Source organism: Chlorocebus sabaeus, chromosome 9 (assembly GCF_047675955.1).
Source record: "Chlorocebus sabaeus isolate Y175 chromosome 9, mChlSab1.0.hap1, whole genome shotgun sequence".
Taxonomy (NCBI): Eukaryota; Metazoa; Chordata; class Mammalia; order Primates; family Cercopithecidae; genus Chlorocebus; species Chlorocebus sabaeus.
Window position 1 is genome coordinate 125268529 of NC_132912.1, and position 25590 is coordinate 125294118.

At 49.5% G+C, this 25590-nt stretch overlaps 1 protein-coding gene across 1 annotated transcript in view; it reads left to right on the top strand.

Moving 5' to 3' along the window:
- DMBT1 (deleted in malignant brain tumors 1) overlaps nt 1-22693 on the top strand; it is an 85351-nt gene extending 62658 nt beyond the window's left edge. The window contains exons 30-39 of the mRNA XM_073019534.1: nt 510-663; nt 959-1161; nt 1647-1967; nt 2538-2558; nt 4054-4083; nt 5933-6083; nt 8532-8740; nt 9669-9853; nt 19073-19470; nt 22130-22693. Coding sequence (XP_072875635.1) covers nt 510-663; nt 959-1161; nt 1647-1967; nt 2538-2558; nt 4054-4083; nt 5933-6083; nt 8532-8740; nt 9669-9853; nt 19073-19470; nt 22130-22406 — 1949 coding nt within the window. The 3' untranslated portion in view covers nt 22407-22693. The remainder of the gene's footprint in view (nt 1-509; nt 664-958; nt 1162-1646; nt 1968-2537; nt 2559-4053; nt 4084-5932; nt 6084-8531; nt 8741-9668; nt 9854-19072; nt 19471-22129) is intronic.
- The last annotated feature ends 2897 nt before the right edge of the window (nt 22694-25590 follow it).

Consider the following 25590-nt stretch of genomic DNA (forward strand, 5'->3'; position numbering starts at 1 on the left):
AGGCAGAGCCAAGATGCAAACCCAGGCTTCTTGTTGCAGAAACCCTGCTCCTAACCCAACGTTGTGCTACTTGTGAATTGATAGAGTCCTGTGCTCATGGAAGACGCTAGGGAACACCCTGTATTATGGAGTGCTCTCCACGGGTCAGTGCTGTGCTCGGCCGGGACTATCCCACGTCCCTGTCTGTAGCTGATTGAACAATGATAGCAGTCACTTTGTTGCTTTCTTGGCATTTTTGCTAGAGGTGACTCATGCTCCCTCTGAAGCTTAGGTCACCTCCTCCCAGAGGATTGCTGTCCAGGCCCAACAGGGAAAGCAGACTCGAATCAAAGCTCCTAATGCTGGGCCACCTCGAACCAAGCCCAAGAGAGGGGACTTGTTTACAGGGAAAGTTAAGTCATGTTATAAAGTGTGGAAGATGAAACTGGATGAGACTTACACGGATGATTGCTTGTCACAAAATACCTGAAGACCCGGTACAATGGAGATGTCCCCTCTCTCCTCTCTAGGACCCTCTTCAAATTGTGGTGGCTTCTTATTCAGTGCCAGTGGGACATTCTCCAGCCCATCCTACCCCGCATACTACCCCAACAATGCTAAGTGTGTTTGGGAAATAGAAGTGAATTCTGGTTATCGCATAAACCTGGGCTTCAGTAATCTGCAGTAAGTAATGCCTGGCCATCTGGTGAGGGGGGAGTCCCTCTGCAGCACACCCAGTGGTTTAGACTGTGTCCTGGGCTGGGATGCTTTTCACTCTCGTGTGCTGTGGACAAGCTTTTGGTGGCTTTGGTTCTTATCATTAAAGCATCAGGGAATACTGATGTCCTTTGACTTAATTGAGGAAGAGCTAGAAGAAAAACCTGTATTCAATGGCATCACTCGTAAAGTCCAAACTATTTAAAAAATGGAGGGCCAATAGGAATTTCGATGTTGACTTGAATACATTTTCTCCATACAGATTGGAGGCGCACTATAACTGCAGTTTTGATTATGTTGAAATCTTTGACGGATCATTAAATAGCAGTCACCTGCTGGGGAAAATCTGTAATGATACCAGGCAAATATTTACATCTTCTTACAACCGAATGACCATTCACTTTCGAAGTGACATCAGTTTCCAAAACACCGGCTTTTTGGCTTGGTATAACTCCTTCCCAAGCGGTAAGTGCACACTAGACCATGCCTACGAGGCTTGGTGGATTTACCCAGCTGCCTCTTTGGGGGCATCATGGTTCCCCAAGGAAATCAAAGAAAGGCCTCAGCAATGCATTGCCCATTCTCCTTCTGTTAGCACTGACTGTGTGAGCCTCAAGGAGGGGCAGGCCCTTGTGAAGGCAGCAAAGGGTGCAGACTGGGGTGTCACACCTGGCCTTGGGTCTGCCACCAATTTTCTGGGGGACCTGGTGACTCTCCTTGCAGAGCCACCCCTCTCTGTCTGGAGGTGAGGGGATCTGAGCTTGGCAATGTCTGGAGCCCCTTTCAGCTCTGCATGGAGTGGTCCAGTACCTCCACTCCAGCTTTTCCACATTTCTATTTGATGACTTTGGAGGTGGGGAAAGGCCTGTGGGATGCTTGGCCTTTGAGGTTTGTTGTGGGACATTTGTTGTGGGAAATGGCCATGATTTCCCAGTTAATGTGTCTTTCAGATGCCACCTTGAGGTTGGTCAATTTAAACTCATCCTACGGTCTATGTGCCGGGCGTGTTGAAATTTACCATGGTGGCACCTGGGGGACAGTTTGTGATGACTCCTGGACCATTCACGAAGCTGAGGTGGTCTGCAGACAGCTGGGGTGTGGACGTGCAGTTTCGGCCCTTGGAAACGCCTATTTTGGCGCTGGCTCTGGCCCCATCACCCTGGATGATGTAGAGTGCTCAGGGACAGAATCCACTCTCTGGCAGTGCCGGAACCGAGGCTGGTTCTCCCACAACTGTCATCACAACGAAGATGCTGGTGTCATCTGCTCAGGTATGGCCCAATGCCATGGAAGGCCCATTTCACCTGTAACCTGCTATAAAGGGAGAGCTTAAGGCCAGTGGCTGATGGTGTCTGTGGCCCAGGCAGGAGCTGGTCATGGGTGCTCGTGGCCTGTGCACTCCAGAAGAGCATGCAGGGGGCTGCTTTATCTTTGGCCAGTTTCTGGACCCAGGGCCATTATGCTGAACACTCATCTGACCAAAGGACCTCTAGCAATGATTCAACTTCTTTATGCTTCAGTTTCCTTGACTGTTGAGTCGGGGTGGCTATGATAGTACTTGCTACCAGAGACAATTGGGATGATTTTAGAACAGTCATGGTCAAGGAGAGAGTGATGGGTGTTATGACCTCAGCTGTAATCCTGTTGACCACAAGTATGACGGGATTTAGGGAGCATCTGGGGAAGCTGTGAAGGCTTCTCAACAGCAATTGCTCGGTGGACCTGGGGGTCCTCGACAAGGGGGTCAGGGTATGAGCCATGTACGTGTATCTCTGCCTCATTCTGGCCCCTCCTCAAAGCCACACGTCTCTGACCTATGCTTTTCTTCTATTCCTTTTCAGGAAACCCACCATCGACACCTGGTAAGTCCCCCCGATTTCCATTCCACTTCCCTGGTCTCCAGGTCTCTCCATTGCTGCTGCCTAGACTGTGCAGGGCGTGTTGCTCACTCTCCAAGGAGTTCATCTGTGGTGCCCTCCTCTACAGTCCCTGTCCCCTCCCCTGCCAGCCACCAGGACGGTGTGCTCCTCTCTGTGCTTCAGTGGCTTGGCCCACCTAAGAGTAGGATCTCCAGTCAGTCCCGAGGTGAGGCCTGCCATCTGTCAGATTTGCCTGTCCTCGCAGACACCAGACCCTGACCAGTGTTGGCCAAATGGGGCCCACTGCATCGCTAAGCTTCTCCCTGCCTGCTCCCGAGCTGCTCTGAGTGTTCCCAGCATGGCCCTGGCACCTCAGGTCTTTCCTTTCCAATACCACCTCCCACCCCTGCTTGCCTTGTCATTTCCTTCTGGCCTCCCACAGCAGCAGCTTCAGGCCTGCCCCTCTCATCCATTCTCCACTGTGCAGCCCCTTCAAGTGATTCCTCAGGGTCTTCTGGTGGTGACCCCCTCCTCAGCACAGCATGACTGCCAGGGCTCCCTATGCTTGGTGCCCTCTCCCCCTCCGCTGCCTGCTCCATCCACATGGAGGTTCCCAAATCTCTTCCACCTGGGTGCAGTTGCACCTGCTGTTCCTCTGCCTGGGACACCCTGTTTCTACCTCTTTGCCTGCCCTCTAATTACTGCCCTTTTTTCCCCATTCCATCTGGAGCAGGGGCCAGACTTCCAGGCTCCTCTCCTTCCCCAGGCTTTGGTCAGTCTCAGCCTCTTCCCACTCTGCTGGGATTCACTCTCCTCCAGACCTCCCCAAGGGCAAGTGAGCTCCCCAAGGGCAAGGCCTGTGTCCAGCTCCTCCCTGTGGACTCAGGCTTGGCACAGCATCTGCATAGCTCACAAGCAGTCGACAGCTGTGCCAGGGATGCCGGAAAACTGATCTTGATCTTTTCTTTTTGTCAACAGCTCCTTTTCTCAACGTCACCCGTACAAACAGTAAGTTCTGAGCTCCCTGATGAGTCTGTGGCAGAGTGGCCTGGAAATCCCCCTTCCCATTTCCTCAGTGACAATGGGGCTGGGGAGGAGACGGCTTCCCCAAAGGGGAAGATCTCCCTGCAAGAGTGCCCCGCCAGCCCTCAGTGGATGGTCAAGATCTAGGCCACCTCTTGCTTTTATTTGGTTTCTACCTCTTTGCCTGCCCTCTAATTACTGCCCTTTTTTCCCCATTCCATCTGGGGCAGGGGCCAGACTTCCAGGCTCCTCTCCTTCCCCAGGCTTTGGTCAATCTCAGCCTCTTCCCACTCTGCTGGGATTCGCTCTCCTCCAGACCTCCCCAAGGGCAAGTGAGCTCCCCAAGGGTAAGGCCTGTGTCCAGCTCCTCCCTGTGGACTCAGGCTTGGCACAGCATCTGCACAGCTCACAAGCAGTCGACAGCTGTGCCAGGGATGCCGGAAAACTGATCCTGATCTTTTCTTTTTGTCAACAGTTCCTTTTCTCAACGTCACCCGTCCAAACAGTAAGTTTTGAGCTCCCTGATGAGTCTGTGGCAGAGTGGCCTGGAAATCCCCCTTCCCATTTCCTCAGTGACAATGGGGCTGGGGAGGAGATGGCTTCCCCAAAGGTGATCTCCCTGCAAGAGTGCCCCGCCAGCCCTCAGTGGATGGTCCAGATCTAGGCCACCTCTTGCTTTTATTTGGTTTCTACCTCTTTGCCTGCCCTCTAATTACCGCCCTTTTTTCCCCATTCCATCTGGGGCAGGGGCCAGACTTCCAAGCTCCTCTCTTTCCCCAGGCTTTGGTCAATCTCAGCCTCTTCCCACTCTGCTGGGATTCACTCTCCTCCAGACCTCCCCAAGGGCAAGTGAGCTCCCCAAGGGCAAGGCCTGTGTCCAGCTCCTCCCTGTGGACTCAGGCTTGGCACAGCATCTGCACAGCTCACAAGCAGTCGACAGCTGTGCCAGGGATGCTGGAAAACTGATCTTGATCTTTTCTTTTTGTCAACAGTTCCTTTTCTCAACGTCACCCGTCCAAACAGTAAGTTCTGAGCTCCCTGATGAGTCTGTGGCAGAGTGGCCTGGAAATCCCCCTTCCCATTTCCTCAGTGACAATGGGGCTGGGGAGGAGATGGCTTCCCCAAAGGTGATCTCCCTGCAAGAGTGCCCCGCCAGCCCTCAGTGGATGGTCCAGATCTAGGCCACCTCTTGCTTTTATTTGGTTTCTACCTCTTTGCCTGCCCTCTAATTACTGCCCTTTTTTCCCCATTCCATCTGGGGCAGGGGCCAGACTTCCAAGCTCCTCTCTTTCCCCAGGCTTTGGTCAATCTCAGCCTCTTCCCACTCTGCTGGGATTCACTCTCCTCCAGACCTCCCCAAGGGCAAGTGAGCTCCCCAAGGGCAAGGCCTGTGTCCAGCTCCTCCCTGTGGACTCAGGCTTGGCACAGCATCTGCACAGCTCACAAGCAGTCGACAGCTGTGCCAGGGATGCTGGAAAACTGATCTTGATCTTTTCTTTTTGTCAACAGTTCCTTTTCTCAACGTCACCCGTCCAAACAGTAAGTTCTGAGCTCCCTGATGAGTCTGTGGCAGAGTGGCCTGGAAATCCCCCTTCCCATTTCCTCAGTGACAATGGGGCTGGGGAGGAGATGGCTTCCCCAAAGGTGATCTCCCTGCAAGAGTGCCCCGCCAGCCCTCAGTGGATGGTCCAGATCTAGGCCACCTCTTGCTTTTATTTGGTTTCTACCTCTTTGCCTGCCCTCTAATTACTGCCCTTTTTTCCCCATTCCATCTGGGGCAGGGGCCAGACTTCCAAGCTCCTCTCCTTCCCCAGGCTTTGGTCAATCTCAGCCTCTTCCCACTCTGCTGGGATTCGCTCTCCTCCAGACCTCCCCAAGGGCAAGTGAGCTCCCCAAGGGCAAGGCCTGTGTCCAGCTCCTCCCTGTGGACTCAGGCTTGGCACAGCATCTGCACAGCTCACAAGCAGTCGACAGCTGTGCCAGGGATGCCGGAAAACTGATCTTGATCTTTTCTTTTTGTCAACAGTTCCTTTTCTCAACGTCACCCGTCCAAACAGTAAGTTCTGAGCTCCCTGATGAGTCTGTGGCAGAGTGGCCTGGAAATCCCCCTTCCCATTTCCTCAGTGACAACGGGGCTGGGGAGGAGACGGCTTCCCCAAAGGTGATCTCCTGCAAGAGTGCCCCGCCAGCCCTCAGTGGATGGTCCAGATCTAGGCCACCTCTTGCTTTTATTTGGTTTCTGTCTTGGGAATTATTTTTTAAATTTTTAAAGTAATTTAAATTTAAAATAGTCCCCAGGTGACTGTGCAGTGTGCTCTGGGGGTCCCCGACATTCCCGTTTTTTGTCCTGACAGCAAATTATTCCTGTGGAGGCTTCCTGTCCCAGCCATCAGGGGACTTTTCCAGCCCATTCTATCCCAGGAACTATCCGAACAATGCCAAGTGTGTGTGGGACATTGAGGTGCGAAACAACCACCGTGTGACGGTGGTCTTCAGAGATGTCCAGTAAGTGTGCACCAAGAAGAATGCCTTGGGGCCTCACAGACCTTTCAAGAGGGAATAAATGGTACTTAGAACATCAGGAGAGATGTTCACTGGGATACATTTTTGACCTAGCCCAGAGGCATCCTGGGGAGAGCTGGGGAGGGGGCACAAGAGCCTTGGACTGGACAAAAGCTCTGGTTTCAAGTCCTAGGTCTGCCACCAATTTGCTGTGTGACCACAGGAAGTCACTCAACTTTCCTGAGCCTCAGTCAAAAGAGGGGAATAAAATACCTGCTCTCCTCACCTCATTGGTTACTGGGAAGGTCACACGAAAGCAGAGAGAGAGAGAGAGAGAGAGAGATGTGAAAATATTTACAAAATGTTGTCCAATGGAAAAGATGGTTGTTAAGTAGTAATGATAGACTTAGGGGCAATAATAGCACAAATAATCCTATTAGCAACCACACTGGCCAGGTATGGTGCCTCAGGCTTGTAATCCCAACAGTTTGGGAGGCTGAGGCGGGAGGATCACCTGAGCCCAGGAGTTCAAGACCAACCTGAGCAACATAGGGAGACCCCCATCTCTATGAAAAAAAATATATATACAAAAATTAGCTGGGCATGGTGGCCTGCACCTGTAGTCCCAGCTACCCAGGAGGCTGAAGTGGGAGAATCGCCAGAGCCCTGGAAGTTCAAAGTTGTGGTGAACTATGATAGCGCCAGTGCACTCCAACTGGTGGAACAAAGCGAGACCCTGTCTCAGGAAAACAAAACAAAACAAAACAAAAAGAACAATTGTATCGGTTTTGTGGAACCCTTTTTCTCCACCCTCTCCTTTCTTCATGTGAGTTCCCCAGGGATCAGGGAGAGATGGAGGAATTGCTGCTGCAGAGGGTAGGGTATCTGCTCTGCATCCAATCACAAGTAGAAATCATCGTTTTAAGCAGAGGGGACATTACTAAAAGCACTTTTCTTTTCTTTCTTTTTTTTCTTTTTTTGACACGGAGTCTCACTCTGTCACCCAGGCTGGAGTGTAGAGGCACGGTCTTGGCTCACTCTAACCTCTGCCTCCTGGGTTCAAGCGATTCTCCTGCCTCAGCCTCTCAAGTAGCTGAGATTACAGGCGCACACCACAATGCCTGGCTAATTTTTGTATTTTTATTAGAGATGGGGTTTCACCATGTTGGCCAGGCTGGTCTTCAACTCCTGACCTCAGGTGACCCTCCCACCTCGGCCTCCCAAAGTGCTGGGATTACAGGTGTGAGCCACCATGGCTGACATCAAAAGTACATTAATATATGATTTATCCAAGGAGGTGGGTGGCCCAGCTGACCGCGAAGAGGCACCAGTATTTTCTAGTGTCCTGAACAAGGGGCTACACTAATTTCTTCTCTAACAACCACTATTGAACAAAATAGTTTTCCCTGTTGATTTCTGTTTGCAGTGGATTTTGGAGTCTCTCCTTTAGTAATTCATATGGGATTTTGCAAAAGATACATCATTTTATTCTCTTTGTCATTACAATACAAAGATTGCACTTAAAATTTATGCAGTCCTATGGGAAAAGGTTGACCATGAGTGGTTCTTTAACCAGCATCTTGATAGCAATGACCATCACCATTTGTGACATTTTACAAAGCCCTTTTCTGTATGTTGTTTTATTTGAGCTTCACCATAGCCCTCTTCAGCGTGCATGGATCAGATTATTTTGCCTTTGTAAACAGGAAAAGCTTTAGAGAGATTATTTGACTTGCCCAATATTTATTCAGTTATTTATTTCTCTCACTACGAACTCATGCATATTGATTTTATTCTGTGGGGGCACCAGGGACTTTTCGATAGAAGAAAAATGGTCTAGATCAGGATGCGAGCCCTTCCTTTCCTGATGTAAAGGGCTGACACGTGAGGGGCTATAGATTTCATATTTGTGACCACAAAGGGCAGGACTAAGACCCAGGCATGGAGGTTAAGGGAAGATGAGACTCTCTTGATTTAAGGAGACCTATGACTTTCTTTTTTTTCAATTTTTATTTTTATTTTTATTTTTTGAGACAGGGCCTCACTCTGTCACCCAAACTGGAGTGCAGTGGCACGATCTCGGCTCACTGCAACCTCTGCCTCCCGGATTCAAGTGATTCTCCTACCTCAGCCTCCTGAATAGCCTCCCTCACACTACAGGCTTGTGCCACCAAGCCCAGCTAATTTTTGTATTTTTAGTGGAGACAGGGTTTCACCACATTGGCCAGGCTGGTCTCGAACTTATGACCTCAGATGATCCACCCACCTCAGCCTCCCAAAGTGGTGGGATTATAAGCGTGAGCTACCATGCCCAGCCAAGGAGACCTATGACTTTCATTGATGAACTTTGTCAGAGTTTCTGGCACAGAGGTGCGACCCCACCCTGAGATCTGACCCCTGTGTCAAATTCTGGGAGGAAATGAAGCCAAATGGTGTTTCCTCTCTCTGCAGGCTTGAAGGTGGCTGCAACTATGATTATGTTGAAGTTTTCGATGGCCCCTACCACAGTTCCCGTCTCATTGCTCGAGTTTGTGATGGGGCCAGAGGCTCCTTCACTTCCTCCTCCAACTTCATGTCCATTCGCTTCGTCAGTGACCACAGCATCACGAGGAAAGGGTTCCGGGCTGAGTACTACTCCAGTCCCTCCAATGACAGCACCAGTAAGTCCCCTTGTGGGAATGATGTGTTGGGACTGGGGACATCCTGAGAGCATCTGTGGCTCAACTGTCCCATGGTTGTGAAATAAGAAATGAAGGAACCCTTTCAGGTCACCAGGGCTTGATTTTCAGCTGAAAGGGGCCAGGAGTAGTGGGCCTCAGGACTCTGGCTGCCCAGAAATGAAGTCAGGACTAGAACTGGCTGACAGGTGATGACTGGCCTTTCTGTGGTCAGCAGAGACTGAGTAGAGGGTCCCAGATGATGCTCTTAGCGGAGAGTGATGAGTCAGTGCCAGAGGCAGAGGTGACCTCTTGGCTTGAAACCTTGTGACCTTCTCAGAGTGTGGGACACTGTGTTCATGGCCTGAGACCTAACACATTTGGCTTCTGTCTGAAGATAGACTGAGCTGGGTGGCTGGAAGTGGCTGAGATAAGGTCACTCAGCCACTTCCAGCAGAGCCTGTATGGCTATGATTTGAGTTGCTGTATGGACTGATGTATAGATTGGCCAAGGGCCAGGCAAGGTGACCTCTAGGGTCTCTTATGCAGTCAGGATTAAAGACTGACTTGCTTCAAGGCTAAAAGACTTTGTTTTATGACATTCCCATAATTTGACCATGCAGTTACTTTCCTTTATAGATAAATGGTAACTTGGCCAAACATTCCACTTATTTAAAAATGCTGCCTCCAATTCTCCATCAGAGAAATCCTGAGTCCACGTGCTCTCCCTGGGCTTTCATAAGAATGGGGCTGACTTGACCCTAGGGTCCTTGGGGGATTGCAGTGAAGTCTGTGCCCACACCCTAAGTGCCCACCCTCCCTGTCAGCCACCCTGGTCTGTGCACTTTTTAAGTGGAAAGGGCATCTGACTCCGTAGGACTTGTGGAGTCCGGGGCAGTGACTGAGTGCCTTATCTGTCCTTGTCTATCAGACCTGCTCTGTCTGCCAAATCACATGCAAGCCAGCGTGAGCAGGAGCTACCTCCAATCCTTGGGCTTTTCTGCCAGTGACCTTGTCATTTCCACCTGGAACGGGTACTACGAGTGTCGGCCCCAGATAACACCGAACCTGGTGATATTCACAATTCCCTACTCAGGCTGCGGCACCTTCAAGCAGGTAAGCCTGGGGCTTCCCATTCCATTTCCCAGTGCACAAGCTTTCTTATAGTGGTATGTGCTGTGCTTCTTGAATTCTGGGGATGCAGAAATTATGATTTTGGCATAATCAGGACATAATTGGAATAAAGGAAGATAAAAACCTTTTGGTTTTTTTCCATCAGCAATAACAACAGCAGCTTCTGGAGCAGCTCCAGATTTCGCAGGGCCCGAAGCTTATACAGTTAGGGTCGGGGGTGAGGGGCAGGTGTTGAGAGGGGCAGGGGCCTCATTAAGTCAAAGAGTGCAATATCTATGAACTTTTATAAACTTTGTGACAACGTATGGCTGTGCAAACACATTGCTAGGCCTCGGACGAGGCCCGCACATTGCACCAGGCAGGGAAGAGGGGCCTGAAAGCTTCAGCTTCATTAGTTCCACAGTCAGTTGGCCTCTGCAGCTGCCATTTGTTGAGCTATCACCATCTAAGATGGCCCCCTGCATCCAATTATGGGTGAAAGTGAAGCCAAAATGGTGTGTCCCTTCTCTATAGGCTTGAAGGTGACCGCAGCTATGGTTATACTGAAGTTTTCAACAGCCTCTACGACAGATTTCTGTGATTGGCCTGGGACTCTGCAGATTTTAGCATAGAAAGTCCCACATTCCAGGAAACCCCTCACTCCCAGGCAAACGAGGACAGTTAGTCACCCTACAAGTGGCAGATGCTGTGATTAGTCCTTGTCATACTCCCCCAGTGAAGGCTCGGCCTTAATCGTGTTGGGTTCTGGCTTGTCGTGAGTTTGGTCAGTGGAAGTCAGTTCACTGAAGGTGACCATTGTTCCTGTGCCAAGTGTGTAGCCTGGAGACTGCCACCTGAGCAGCCCTGCTGAGAGCCCTTCACACCTGTTCACACCTGTTCACACCCATTCACACCCATTTGGAGCAGCCAGACAATTCTCTCAGCCCTGTTTCTTCTAACTTGGCTGATTATGCACAGCACATTCCACATTCTTATTCCTCCACTTATTTATTTATTTTTATTTTTATTTTTTAATGACAGGTTCTCATTCTGTTGCCCAGGCTGGATGCCCAGGCATGGTTGCATCGTAGCTCACAGCAGACCTGAACTCCTGGGCTTAAGCGATCTTCCAGCCTCAGCCTTCAGAGTAGCTGGGACTACAGGCATGCACCACCACACCCGGCTAATTAAAAAAATTTTTTTTGTAGAGGTGGGATCTTGCTATGTGTCCAGGCTGGTCTCGAACTCCTGAGCTCAAGTGATCCTCCTGCCTTGGTCTCCCAAATGCTGGGATTATGGGCATGAATCACTGCTCCTGGCCTCCTCTATTTCTTTTTTTTTTTTTTTTTTTTTTTTTTTGAGACGGAGTCTTGCTCTGTGGCCCAGGCTGGAGTGCAGTGGCCGGATCTCAGCTCACTGCAAGCTCCACCTCCCGGGTTCACGTCATTCTCCTGCCTCAGCCTCCCGAGTAGCTGGGACTACAGACGCTCACCACCTCTCCCGGCTAGTTTTTCTATTTTTTAGTAGAGACGGGGTTTCACCGTGTTAGCCAGGATGGTCTTGATCTTCTGACCTCGTGATCCGCCCGTCTCGGCCTCCCAAAGTGCTGGGATTACAGGCGTGAGCCACCGCGCCCGGCCCTCTATTTCTTTAAATAACCATATTTCCTATCACACTGAGTGCCTCAGGGGCAGGGCCAATGTTTTGTTCCTCTTTGAAACCCCCAGTGCCCCTGGTCCTGAGCCTGAGAGTTGATATAGTGTTATTAATAGCTCATACAGGTATCAGACACTGAACTAAGTGTACTATATAACTTTTAAAATTCTCAGGACAACTTTATTCCCACTTAATTATGAGGCAACGGAGGCTTGCAGAAGGTAAGCCACTTGCCCAGGACCATATGGCCATGAGCTGCGTGTCTAGGACACAGAGGTAGGGCTGTGCCATCCATGGCTGGAGCTTCCCACAGCTCCACCAGGCTGGCCTGTGATGATGAATCTTAATCTAAAATTAAAACTGCTTCTTCTGACCAAGAAATAAATCTGCACTCCCCGTTCATTGTTTGGAGTGGATTCAGAATTTACCTCCATTGTAGGCACCATAGGCAAAGGTGACATCCATGCAAATGATCATGTTAATGTACAGGGTTCAATGGAAAGCACCTGAGTGTATCTTTGAAAGACTAAGAAAGGTCATACTGTCACGTGCATGTGTGTGAAAAGACCACCAAACAAGCTTTGTGTGAGCAATAAAGCATTTTAATTACCTGGGGGCAGGCGAGCTGAGTCCGAAAAGAGAGTCAGCGAAGGGAGATAGGGGTGGGGCCATTTTATGGGATTTGAGTAGGTAGTGGAAAATTACAGTCAAAGGGGGTTGTTCTCCGGCGGGCAGGGGTGAGGGTCACAAGGTGCTCAGTGGGGGAGCTTCTGAGGCAGGAGAAGGAATTTCACAAGGTAATGTTGACAGTTAAGGCAGGAACTGGCCATCTTCACTTTTTTGTGATGTTTCAGTTACTTCAGACCATGTGGATGTATACATGCAGGCTTGGGCTCAGAGGCCTGACATTCCTGTCTTCTTATATTTATAAGAAAAATAACATAAAATAGCATTGAAGTGTTGGGGCAGCGAAAATTTTTTGGGGGATGGTATGGAGAGATAACGGGCGATGTTTCTCAGGGCTGCTTCGAGCAGGATTAGGGGCGGCGTGGGAACCTAGAGTGGGAAGGATGAAGCTGAAGGAAGGTTTTGGGGTCAGGGGCGACATTGTGGGGTCGTTAGAAGGAGGCATTTGTCATACAGAATGATTGGTGATGGCCCGGATGCGGTTTTGTATGAATCGAGAAATGAAACGGAAGACACAAGATCTGAATAAGAGAGGGAGAAAAACAGGTATTAAAGGACCAAGAATTGGGAGGACCCAGGACATCCCATTAGAGAGTGCCCAAGGGGATTCAGCATAATTATTTGCTTGGTTGGTGAGTTTTTGGGCTCTATTCTTGAGTTTTTTTATGTTGTCGTACACCAGGCCAGATTCATTTAGGTAAAAACAACAGTTTTCATTAAAAAATATACAGAGTCCCCTTTTTTCAGTAGTGAGTAAGTCGGGGCTTCAGTGATTTTGGAAGAAAGAGAAATGCAAAGCCAGCAACTGTTTGTTAAAGAAGGATTAGCAATGGCTAGGACAGAGTGAGTGAGATTGATAGTGTGGTGGAGATAGCTGGGGAGAGGTAGAGGGTGGCTTAAGAATAGGAACGAGAATAAGATTTTGAGTATAAAAGTAAAGAATAGGACTTCAGGGTGGAAGTATTGGAGCGAACTTCCTGTCAGCAAAGATTATCTATCCACTTTAAAAGAGACTTAAGGGTGGTGGTTTGAGATAAAACCAGGACATATCAGTTATGATGGTTTGAAGGAAAAGTGTAAACCGGCAGTGTAAACAAACGCAGGGCATTTATGGGTAGTTGAGAATGGTGAATAGGAGTATGACTAGACAGAAGACAGTAGGGATGACAAGTTTTTGGGGTGCAGTTCAAGTTGGTCTGGTGTCTGGAATGAGACTGAGGCCTAATAAAAAGGAGCATCCATACAGGAGCTCAAATGGGCTGTACCTTGTAGCATCCCGGGGACAGTCTCTAATTCTGAGAAGGGCAAGAGGTAAAAGTACTGTCCAGTCCTTTTTAAGTTGGAGGCTGAACTTGGCAAGGTGTGTCTTTAAAAGACTATTAGTCCATTTTACCTTTCCTGAAGATTGAGGACAGTAAGGGGTATGAAAGTTCCACTGAATACCAAGAGCCTGAGAAACTGCTTGGGTGATTTGACTAGTAAAGGCTGGTCCGTTATCAGACTGTATAGAGGTGGGAAGGCCACACTGACAAATTATGTCTGACAGAAGGGAAGAAATGACCATGGTGGCCTTCTCAGACCCTGTAGGAAAGGTCTCTACCCATCCAGTGAAAGTGTCTACCCAGACCAAGAGGTATTTTAGTTTCCTGACTCCAGGCATGTGAGTAAAGTTAATTTGCCAGTTCTGGGTGGGGGTAAATCCCCAAGCTTGATGTGTAGGGAAGGGAGGGGGCCTGAGAAATTCCTAAGGAGTAGTAAAATAGCAGATGGAACACTGAGAAGTGATTTTTTGAGGATAGATTTTTATGATGGAAAGGAAATGAGAGGTTCTAAGAGGCAGGCTAGCAGCTTATAACTTACATGGAAGAGGTTATGAAACGACAACAGAATAGAATGGGCCTGTGAGGCTGGAAGGAGATATTTTCCTTGGTCCAAGAACTATTTACCTTGTGTGGGAAGAGATTGATAGGTGGCAGTTTCAGTGGGGGAGTAGGTGAGAGTGAGTGATGAGGAGAAAAACTGGCCATAAGAGACAGAAGTTGGAACGCTAGCTGCTCCTTTAGCTACCTTATCAGCATAAGCATTGCCCTGAGCAATGGGATCTGACTCCTTTTGATAGCCCTTGCAGTGAGTGACTCCAGCTTCCTTTCAAAGTAAAGCAGCCTTGAGAAGAGTTTTGATTAAAGAGGCATGGATGATGGAGGACCCTTGCGTAGTGAGGAAACCTCTTTCTGCCCATATAACAGCATGGTGGTGCAGGATATGGAAGGCATATTTAGAGTCAGTATAAATATTGATGTATAGTCCTTTTGCAAGAGTGAGGGCCTGAGTTAAGGCAATGAGATCGGCTTGCTGAGAGGTAGTGGATGGGGGCAGAGCAGTAGCCTCAAGGATAAATGTGGAAGATACTATAGCATAGCCTGCCTTTGCTGGTGAGTAGTGATTAGGCCTGGTTGAACTGTCATCAATAAACCAAGTGTGATCAGGGTGAGGAACAGGAAAGGAGGAAACATGGGGAAATCGTGAATGCCAGGTGGATTAGAGAGATACAGTCATGGGGTCAGGTGTGGTATCAGGAATAATTTGGGAGGCTGGATTGAAGTCCAGGCCAGGAACAATGGTAATTGTGGGAGACTCAAAAAAGAGTGAATATAGTTGAAGGAGCCAGGGAGCAGAAAGTATATGCATCAGGTGTGAGGAAGAAAATAGATTTTGGAGGTCATGAGAACTGTAGAGAGTGAGTTGAGCATAGTTTGTAATTTTGAGGGTCTCTAAAAGTATTAGGGCAGTGGCAGCTGCCACACGCAGACATGAGGGCTAGGCTAAAACAGTAAGGTCAAGTTGTTTGGAAAGAAAGGCTACCGGGCACAGTCCCAGCTCTTGTATAAGAATTCTGACTGCATAGCCCTGTACTTTGGCTGTGTGTAATGAAAAGCATTGGGATGAGTTAGGGAGAGCTCATGTGGGAGCAGCTTTTAGGGCTGTTTTTTATGGATGGAAAGGGGAGTGAGGAAAGGATTTAGGATTTATGGGGTCAACTAGCATTTCTTTTATGAGTTTATATAATGGTTTAGCCAGGATGGTAAAACTAGGTATTTAAAGGCAGAAGTATCCAACCATGCCCAGGAAGGAAAGGAATTGTTGTTTTGTAGAAGTGGTTGGGGTTTTGGAGATTAGCCAGACACGATTAGCAGGGAGAGCACATGTGTTTTTATGAAGAATTATGCCGAGATAGGTAATGAATGAGGAAGAAATTTGGGCTTTGGAGGGGGATACGTGATATTCTTTTGAGAATAGATGTTGGAGGAGCAGAAGGGTGTCCTGTTGGGAAGATCTGTAGGAGGGGCTATAAAGTAGAAGATTGTCAAAATATTTAATACGGTGAGAAGCAGATGGATGGAAAGAAAGTAAATCATGAGAAAAGGCTTTACTGAAGTAATGAGGGCTGTCCCTGAAGCCTTGTGGCAGTACAGCCCAGTTAAGCTGCTGGGACTGATGGGCGTCAGGGCCAGTCCAGGTAAAAGCAAAGAGAGGCTGGGACGAGGGGTGCAGGGGAATAGTGAAAAAAACATCTTTAAGATCAAGAATGCAATAGTGAGTTGTGGAGGAAGGTATTGAGGACAAAAGAGTATATGGGTCGGGCACCACAGGGTGGACAGGCAGAACGATTTGGCTGATAAGGCGCAGATCCTGAACTAACCTGTAAGAATTGTCCAGTTTTTGGACAGGTAAAAGGGGGAATTTTAAGGAGCGTTTATAGGCTTTAAAAGGCCATGCTGTAATAGGCGAGTGATAATGGGCTTTAATCCTTTTAAAGCGTGCTGTGGGATGGGATGTTGGCGTTGAGCTGGGTAAGTGTGATTAGGTTTTAATGGGATGGTAAGGATGCATGATCAGTCACCAAGGAGGGAGTAGAGGAGTCCCATACCTGTGGATTAAGGTGGGGAGATACAAGGGGAGGATGCGAAGAAGGCTTTGAACTGGGGAAGAGGGCAGCAATCGGGCGTGGCTATCACCTAGGAATAGTGAGGGAAGCAGATAATTTAGTTAAAATGTCTCCACCTAATAAGGGAGCTGGGCAGGTGAGGATAACTAAAAAGGAGTGCATAAGAGAATGTTGTCCAAGTTGACATCAGAGATGGGGAGCTTTAAGAGGTTTAGAAGCCTGGCCATCAATAGCCACAACAGATATGGAGGCAAGGGAAACAGGCCCTTGAAAAGAAGGTAATGTGGAGTAGGTAGCCTCCATATTGATTAAGAAGGGGATGGAGTTACCCTCCACTGTGAGAGTTACCTAAAGCGTCCATGATGGTCCAGGAGGCTTCTGAGGCAATGGGGCAGCGTCAGTCTTCAGCCACTAAGCCGAGAAGATCTGGGAAGGAGTCAGTCAGCCAGCCTTGGGCCAGAGTTCCAGGGACTCTGGGAGTGGTGGCCAGGTGAGCTGGAGAGTCCGATTTCCAGTGGGGTCCTGCACACATGGGACACAGCTTGGGTGGAATCCCAGGCTGCGGGCATTCCTTGGCCCAGTAGCCAGATTTCTGGCACTTGAAGCAAGATCCTGATGGAGGAGGTCCTGTAGGAATGTTTGACCACTGCGGCTTAGGCATTTTGAAGTTCTTATGTGCTGGAGATGTGGCTGGGGTTTTTCTCACAGTGGAGGCAAGGAATTGTAACTCAAAAATGTGTTGCTACTTAGTTGCCTCTATTATTGTACACCTTGAAGGCGAGGTTAATTAAGTCCTGTTGTGAGGTTTGAGGGCCAGAATCTAATTTTTGGAGCTTTATTTAATGTCGGGATCAGATTGGGTAATAAAATGCATATTGAGAATAAGACAGCCTTCTGATCCTTCAGGGTCTAGGGCTGTAAAGCATCTCAGGGTTGCTGCCAAACAAGCCATGAACTGGGCTGGGTTTTTATATTTGATGAAAAAGAGCCTAAACGCTAACTGATTTGGGAGAGGTCAGATAAAGGAGCATTAACCTTGACTATGCCTTTAGCTTCCTCTTTAAGAGGAAATTGTTGGGCGGGTGGGGGAGGGCTAGTTGCTGAACGAAACTGTAAACCGGACCAGGTGTGAGGAGGGGAGGTGATAGAAGGATTATAGGGTGGGGGAGTGGAGGCTGAGGAAGAATTGGATCCTGATTTAGTCAGGTGGGGAGTGACCTGAGAAGTAGCAGTCTGGGTAGGAGGGGAGAGGTCAGATGGGTAGGTAGAAAAGGAAGATTGAAAAGACTCAGCGACCCTTGGGGTTGGGACTGAGGGGACAGGCGGGAGGGAAAGGAGGAGGATTTGGGATGAGTCGCACTGCGAACAGAGACTAGGGAGTGACGGATGGTGTGTAAAAGAATGCCTGGACGTCAGGCACCTCAGACCATTTGCCCATTTTACGACAAGAATTATCTAGATCATGTAGGATGGAAAAATCAAAAGTGCCATTTTCAGGCTATTTGGAACCACTGTGGAGTTTGTAGTGGGGTTAAATGGCATTGCAGAAGAAAATAAGGCATTTAGGTTTTAGGTCAGGTGTGAGTTGAAGAGGTTTTAAGTTCTTGAGAACACAGGCTAAGGGAGGAAAAGGAGGAATGGAGGGTGGAAAGTTGCCCATAGTGAAGGAGGCAAGGCCAGAGAAAAGAAAGGATAGAGACACGAGAGAAGGGGTTGGGGGTGCTTGCCCCCCAGAAAAGCGGTGCTTGCCACTAAGGGTGAAGGATCAAGGCAGGCATCCCTGCAGTGATCAGACACCTCTGAAACGTGGAATAATCAAGCAGGCATCCCCACAGTGATTAAACACCAAGGGGAGACTGTCTTCCTGAGTCTGTGACTGGCGCCGGAGTTTTGGGTTCACGGATAAAACGTGTCTTCTCTGTCTCTACCAGGAAAGGAAAGGAACTGAAATTAAGAGAAGGCAGAGATTGAAGGAAGGCGCCAAGATTGAGAGGAGAAAGAGGCTGAGGGACAGTGAGAGAGGTTGGGGAAGAGAGTAAAAAGTGGCCACTTACCTGATTTAAAATTGGTGAGATGTTCATTGGGCTGGTCGGTCTGAGGACCAGAGGTCATAGGTGGATCTTTCTCATGGAACAAAGAACAGGAGGACAGGGGATTGATCTCCCAAGGAAGGTCTCCCAATCCGAGTCACGGCACCAAATGTCACACGTATCCATGTGAAAAGACCACCAAACAGGCTTTGTGTGAACAATAAAACTTTTTAATCACCTGGGTGCAGGCGGGCTGAGTCCAAAAGAGCGTCAGTGAAGGGAGATAGGGTTGGGGCCATTTTATAGGATTTGGGTAGGTAGTGGAAAATTACAGTCAAAGCGGGTTGTTCTCTGGTGGGCAGGGGTAGGAGTCACAAGGTGCTCAGTGGGGGAGCTTCTGAACCAGAAGGAATTTCACAAGGTAATGTCATCAGTTAAGGCAGGAACTGGCCATTTTCACTTCTTTTGTGATTCTTCAGTTACTTCAGGCCATCTGGATGTTTATGTGCTGGCTTAGGCTCAGAGGCCTGACAATACGGTTTATTGTGGTCATATGGTTTAAGTCATATGATTTATTGTGACAACTGTTGGTACTGAAATATAAAGCAAAAAAAAAAATTTGTAAGACAGTTTAGAGTCAGAAAATGTAGCTAAGAGCAGGTGGGTAACGTAGAACCCCTTCCTGTGGGTCTTCCCCAGACCTGGAACCAGAGCGTGGGCTCTGGCATCCTCTGCTGCCTCATAGCTAAAGGACAGGCATGTGCCATCGCCATCTCTGAGTGGCTCTGGGAGGGGTGGAAGTCTTGCTGAATCATGTCCCTCTCATTCACACCCAAATCAGCTGTGGGATTCCCTTAGCAGGTGACATGTGCCTGACTCTGCTCTCTTGCCTGCCTCTCCTAGGTAGACAATGACACCATCGACTATTCCAACTTCCTCACAGCAGCTCATGTGGCATCATCACGTGGCATCATCACGAGGAGGAAGAACTTCCGTATTCACGTCAGCTGCAGGATGCTTCAGAACACCTGGGTCAACACCATGTACATTGCTAATGACACCATCCAGGTCGAGGAAGTCCAGTATGGCAATTTTGACGTGAACATTTCCTTTTATACTTCCTCCTCTTTCTTGTATCCTGTGACCAGCCACCCTTACTATGTGAAGCTGAACCAGGACTTGTACGTTCAGGCTGAAATCCTCCATTCTGATGCTGCACTGACCTTGTTTGTGGACACCTGCGTGGCATCACCATACTCCAATGACTTCACGTCTTTGAATTATGATCTAATCCGGAGTGGGTAAGGAGTGTCTTTATGCAATGGCCTTAAATCTTTACTTGATAACTCAAACATGAGTAGCCCTAAAGGCTTGAAGAATGCAAATTTTGATGGACTGCAGTTCCCAGTACTTCAAGCTTAACTAGATCCCTTTCTACATGTAGTAACATCCTGTAGTTTTTACCCTTAAGGTGATTTTACTCTGTGTTCTGTATCACATCCCTGATTTCTCATCAGGTAGGATGACCATGTATCATCTCCAGTTAATGTCTGGGGAGGTGGGTGTCTGGAGAATAGAACAGCTCAGCAGTGTTCACTCAGCAGGTTAGCTGTAAACTGGGATTAGATTCCAGGTGACTGAACTCCAGCCATATGGTTAAAAAGACCTACGTATAGTGGGAAAAGCATTGATTTGCAGCAGACCAAGTTGAAATGTCAGCTCTGCCATGTGCCAGTTGCATGATTCTGGGCCAGTGAAAGCAACTCTATGGCCCAGCTGCTCGCCTGTCAGGTAGGGATACTGACACACACATCGTAAGGCTGTTGGGAGGATGAGATGAGAGAGAGTGGATGGGGCACTGAGCACAGACGGTGTGCGGCAGGTGGTGCACCAGGAATGTGCACTGAAGATGGCAGGAGCCCTGCTGTCCTCCTTCAGTCTGGGAATAGAAGCTCTGGGAGTCCGTGGTTCTAGTCAAGCTCAGGAGGTGCAGAGGTCAGGCCAGGAATGTCAGGCTGGGGCCACAGGGTATCCAGGCTGGGCTGCTCACAGGGTGTCCAGCCCAGCTTCCTGGGATGACTGCTCGTGGATGAGGTGGGGTTTGACTCTTCTGCACTCACGACAACACCATGATGTGCAACTCCAGCCCCCTCTGAAGTCTCTGTTGATGGGTGTGTACCATGGTTCTTGGCTTACAATATAGACCTGGACACTTTAGTAGCCATTGCCTTCCAAGAGAATTTATACCAATAGGGTAAAGGGTTCTGCTAGGAATTAGAGGTGGGTGGATTCAATTCAACACCCCCTTGATATGCTAAGCATAGCACCTCTTTCCAGGCACAGTGTGAACATAGGTCAGTTCAGTAAGCAGGTGTTGAGGCTCATCTTGTTCACAGTCTATGTACTTTGTTCAATTCACAGCAGCCCCCTTGGTGGCTGAGAGGAGGGGAGAAAGCTTAACCAGATTCCCTTTGTACGAAGAGTCATCAGGTGACATTTAAATTTGTGTGAATTGATTGACATTAATGAAAACGAGTGGGCGACTTAGCTCTTCCCTGCCAAAGGATCCTTTCTGGTCAAATCCTGCCATTTATATATGACAATGCAATTTGCTGGGAAGATGGGGATGTGTGTGCAGGGGTAGATGCACCCTGGCTATACCTGGAGCACAGGGACTTATTGGCTATCCCTGGCCATCAACAAGATCATGCACCTGGATGTACATTAGAATGACCGGGGCTCCAAACACACCCTGCCCAGGCCCCACCCATATATTCTCTGTATTTGGCCTGGTGGGGCCTGGGTTACATTTAAAAAATCTTGAGTGATTCTGAGGTGGACTCTTGGCTGTGGCTTTGCTGTGGCATTCTGGTCTGCCTGAAGCCCTGAATGGCAGGGTTTGATGGCAAATACAATGACTGCCCGGGGGCTTCTGAGTGACCCTGACCTTTTTCCCCAGTGTCCCACCTCTGAACAAGCCTCCAGCTATTTTTGATTCCTCCTTTGCCACTAAGGGAGCTACTGTGGAAAAAAAAAAAATCTTGGTATTTGAGAGAATCTGGGTTGCCTATGGAGGAAGGAAGGAGGCTCTAGAAGACAGAAGGAGGGGAGCAGATCCTGGCCAGGTTCCCAGGCTGAGCCAGACTGCCCTAGAGACCACACCCACCACCCATGAGAAATGCCCATCCTAGGCCCGTGGGCCAACTTTCCTAGCTCTTCTGTTTGCTGCACCCTTCAAAATCCCACCAATCTATAATAACTGGATTAGTGTGAGCTGCTTCTTCCATATCTTAGGAAAATTCCTGTAAGCATATCCTTAGGTTATTTTCCTTCTGACAGTGGCTGAGAGGAGGTGCCCAAGGGAATGAGGAAGGGGTTGATATTGGGGTAGGGGCTACCAGAGGGTTCGCAGGCCAGTGTGGAAAGTACAGTTGCATAGGGCTCAGGGCAGGCTGACCAGGGTCAGGAGAGAGAGGCCCTGGGAGAGGGAGGACCAGGGCACTGTACTCAGAGTGCAGCCCAACGAGACCTTGCCTGGCCCTGACACCAGGAGAGAGAAGGGAAGGTCATTTCCTTTTCTGCTCTGTCTCTGGGTCCCGCTCCTGGGCGCCAAACTCCAGCTACTTCCCTGACTCACCAGGCTTACCTGGGTACATGGAGTGTGTGGTCATTGTGGAATTAGGCTGCAACCCACTATGCAGTATGGGGCCTGCTTGTCTATTGGGAAAACCCCCACAGGCTTTGCTACCTAAAGATGGCGGTGAGGTACCAGAGCTGCCAGGATTTGTCTGCAGGCCCCACAGTGAGTGTCTGATCCACACGTTCTGACAGAAGGAAAGTCAGGTGTGCAGGAGGCAAGGGCAGTGAAGACAGGCTGTGGAGTTCCTCACCTGGCATAACTGAGTCATGAAGAAAGAATTGGGCCTTGGTGAGAGCTAAAGGGCTACTGTTCTCTTCCAGATGCGTGAGGGATGACACCTACGGATCCTACTCCCAGCCGTCTCCTCGCATTGCCCGCTTCCGGTTCAGGGCCTTCCACTTCCTGAACCGCTTCCCCTCCGTGTACCTGCGTTGTAAAATGGTGGTGTGCAGGGCATATGACCCCTCTTCCCGCTGCAACCGAGGCTGTGTGATGAGGTCCAAGAGGGATGTGGGCTCCTACCAGGAAAAGGTGGACGTCGTCCTGGGTCCCATCCAGCTGCAGACCCCCCCACGCCTAGAAGAGGAGCCTCAGTAGGTGGTCGCTCTCAGACCCCACTGCCCACCAGGGCACAGACCCCTGACTCTCGGGGACTTGGGATGTTTCTCTTGGTGTCATACTCCAACTCAAATTGAGCTCTACACTGTGCTGCACCTGGTCATACAGAGTTGAATCAGACCTGGTTCCTGCCTTCCCCAAGGCTCATGGTCCTTAGAGGACCCATTGCAGGGCGAGGTCAAGAGAGTTCTGACCTGGATGGCCCATAGACCTGACGTCCCAGAATCCATGCTTCTCACCTGTGAAATGAAAATGTCAATACTTACTTCTTAGCACTGTTGAGAGGGTTACATAAAAGAATTTTGGTGAAACTGCCTCAGCCTGTTCCTGGTGCAAGTCACTGAGTGCTTGGTAAATGGTAGTTTTTGTTACTCCTGTTGTCACCCATGTTAACAACACTAATGATGACAGTATTCCTCACAATGATAGTAACTATAACAGCAGACATGTTGACATCAGGGTCTAGACAGGGCCATGGGGATACCAGCTGCATCGATTTGTCCTGACCACTGGCAGGCTCTGCTCAGCACAAGCCATGTCACTTTTCTCCTCTGGAACAGGGAGTGCACCCGCTGCTGTGTTGCTGTGCTGCTGTGTTGCTCTGTTGTTGTGTTGCTGTATTGTGTGCTGCTGTGTTGCTGTGCTGCGCTGTTGCTGTGCTGCTCTCCTGCTGTGCTGCTGTGCTGCTGTGCTGCTGTGTTGCCCTCCTGCTGTGCTGCTGTGCTGCTGTGTTGCCCTCCTGCTGTGCTGCTGTGCTGCTGTGTTGCCCTCCTGCTGTGCTGCTGTGCTGCTGTGTTGCCCTCCTGCTGTGCTGCTGTGCTGCTGTGTTGCCCTCCTGCTGTGCTGCTGTGCTGCTGTGTTGCTCTCCTGCTGTGCTGCTGTGCTGCTGTGTTGCTCTCCTGCTGTGCTGCTGTGCTGCTGTGTTGCTCTCCTGCTGTGCTGCTGTGCTGCTGTGTTGCTCTCCTGCTGTGCTGCTATGCTGCTGTGTTACCCTCCTGCTGTGCTGCTGTGCTGCTGTGCTGCTATGTTGTTCTGTTGCTGTGCTGCTCTGCTGCTGTGCTGCTGTGTTGTTCTGTTGCTGTGCTGCTGTGTTGTTCTGTTGCTGTGTTGCTGTGCTGCTGTGCTGCTGTGTTGCCTGAGCTGCTGTGCTGCTGTGTTGTTCTGTTGCTGTGCTGCTGTGCTGCTGTGTTGCTGTGTTGCCTGAGCTGCTGTGCTGCTGTGTTGTTCTGTTGCTGTGCTGCTGTGCTGCTATGTTGCTGTGTTGCCTGAGCTGCTGTGCTGCTGTGTTGTTCTGTTGCTGTGTTGCTGTGTTGCTGTGCTGCTGTGTTGTTCTGTTGCTGTGTTGCTGTGCTGCTGTGCTGCTGTGTTGCCTGAGCTGCTGTGCTGTTGTGTTGTTCTGTTGCTGTGCTGCTGTGTTGCTGTGCTGTTGTGTTGTTCTGTTGCTGTGTTGCTGTGCTGTTGTGTTGCCGTGTTGTGGACATGGATGAGGGAATGAATGTTCGCAGAGTGATGCCCAGGATTTCTGGCCCAGTCTGGGGCCAGGTCAATGGATGTGGTGGCCGTAGTATTGGGGATGGGTAGGGCAGCAGTAGTTGTCACAAACCCTCTCCTTGTTCAGGGCGCTGTCCATGGGGCATCTTTGACAGCTCTCTCTCTTCTTTATTCCTATTCAGGCTGTCTTTATGTCCAGCTGATTCCAGACTCTTTCCTCACTTGTTCATTCATTTGATAAATGTTTAATGAAGGAATGTTATGCACCAGGAGGCAGATAAAGTCTTGCAGGAAAAGATACAATTCAGAATAAGTCTCATGAATGGTGCATGCAATGGGGTTGCAGTGAGGAGCAAAGGACATCAGGGTAGGGCGATAGGCACCTGCGGGCACAGACTCACTTCCCTCCTCTTCCTCCTGTTCCCTGCAGCTGCTGTAGTAGCTCACGTCCTGGAGGCCTGTTACCTGGGACTCTTGTAATCATTTCCCAGCTGGTCTAAAATGCCCAATTCTCTCCCCTCCCATCCATCTGGAGCCTCAGGCCAGATTTGTTCTGCCGAAGCCCAGTTCCCAGTTCCTGCTAAGAAAACCTTCCCTGACTCTCCTTGGCTGACAAACGTGAAATCTCTCTAGTCTGACAGTCAGCTGCCCATTGGGGTGTGGCCTCAGTTTCCCATTCAGCACATCCTTCTCCAAGTATTTTATCCCTTCCCACCAAACAGTTCTGATTGTCTTTACCACGTCCAGGGGGCCACGGCCTTTACTTGTCTTCCTCTCCTCCTCTGCCGGGCTCTCTCCTGGTCCCCACTCTATTATTGTGGTCTCCTATCCTTCCCAGACGTGTTGGTGGCTGACACAAACTGAGACAGCCAGCTCCCAGGGGAACTATCACAGCACTGCCATCTCTGCTGGGGTCTTCCTGGCTGTGGTCCTGGCTGTGGTCCTGGCTGTGGTCCTGGCTGTGGTGGCCTTCACCCTGGGGAGGAAGACACACAGCACCAGTGGCCGGCCTCTGAGCTCCAAGATGTGAAGCGCAGAGAAGGTGTTTAGATATTGGCTCTGCCAGCCCAGGCACCCGAGAGAGGATGGAAGAAACAAGGGTGCAGAGCTTGGGGCCCGGCAGCACCTGAACTCCATTTACCTTGGCACAGGTGTATGGTGGCATGGGTGGAGGTGGGGTGAAGAAAGGTGGGACCCAGGTTTTCCCCAGATCCAAAGGTTCAGTTCTGGGGCAAAATGTCAAAGGTAAACAGGTGCTAACGTCTAAAGTCTCACTTTTTTTTTTTTTTTGAGACAGACTCTTGCTCTGTTGCCCAGGCTTGAGTGCGGTGGCACAATCTCAACTGGCTGCAACCTCCGTCTCCCGGGTTCAAGCAATTCTTCTGCCCAGCTTCCCTAGTAGCTTGGATTACAGACACGATAGACCACGCCCAGCTAAGTTTTGTATTTTTAGTAGAGACAGGGTTTCATCATGTTGGCCAGGCTGGTCTCAAACTCCTGACTTCGAGTGATCTGCCCGCCTTGGCCTCCCAAAGTGCCAGGATTACAGGCATGAGCCACTGCACCTGGCCTCTTTTCTGACCTTTTATAAGCTTGCTTCTTAGGCTTGTAGCATAAGTCTCAGCCTTTCCTTAGGGTGGAGCCAGCTGAACGAAGAATCTTTTTCAGAGTA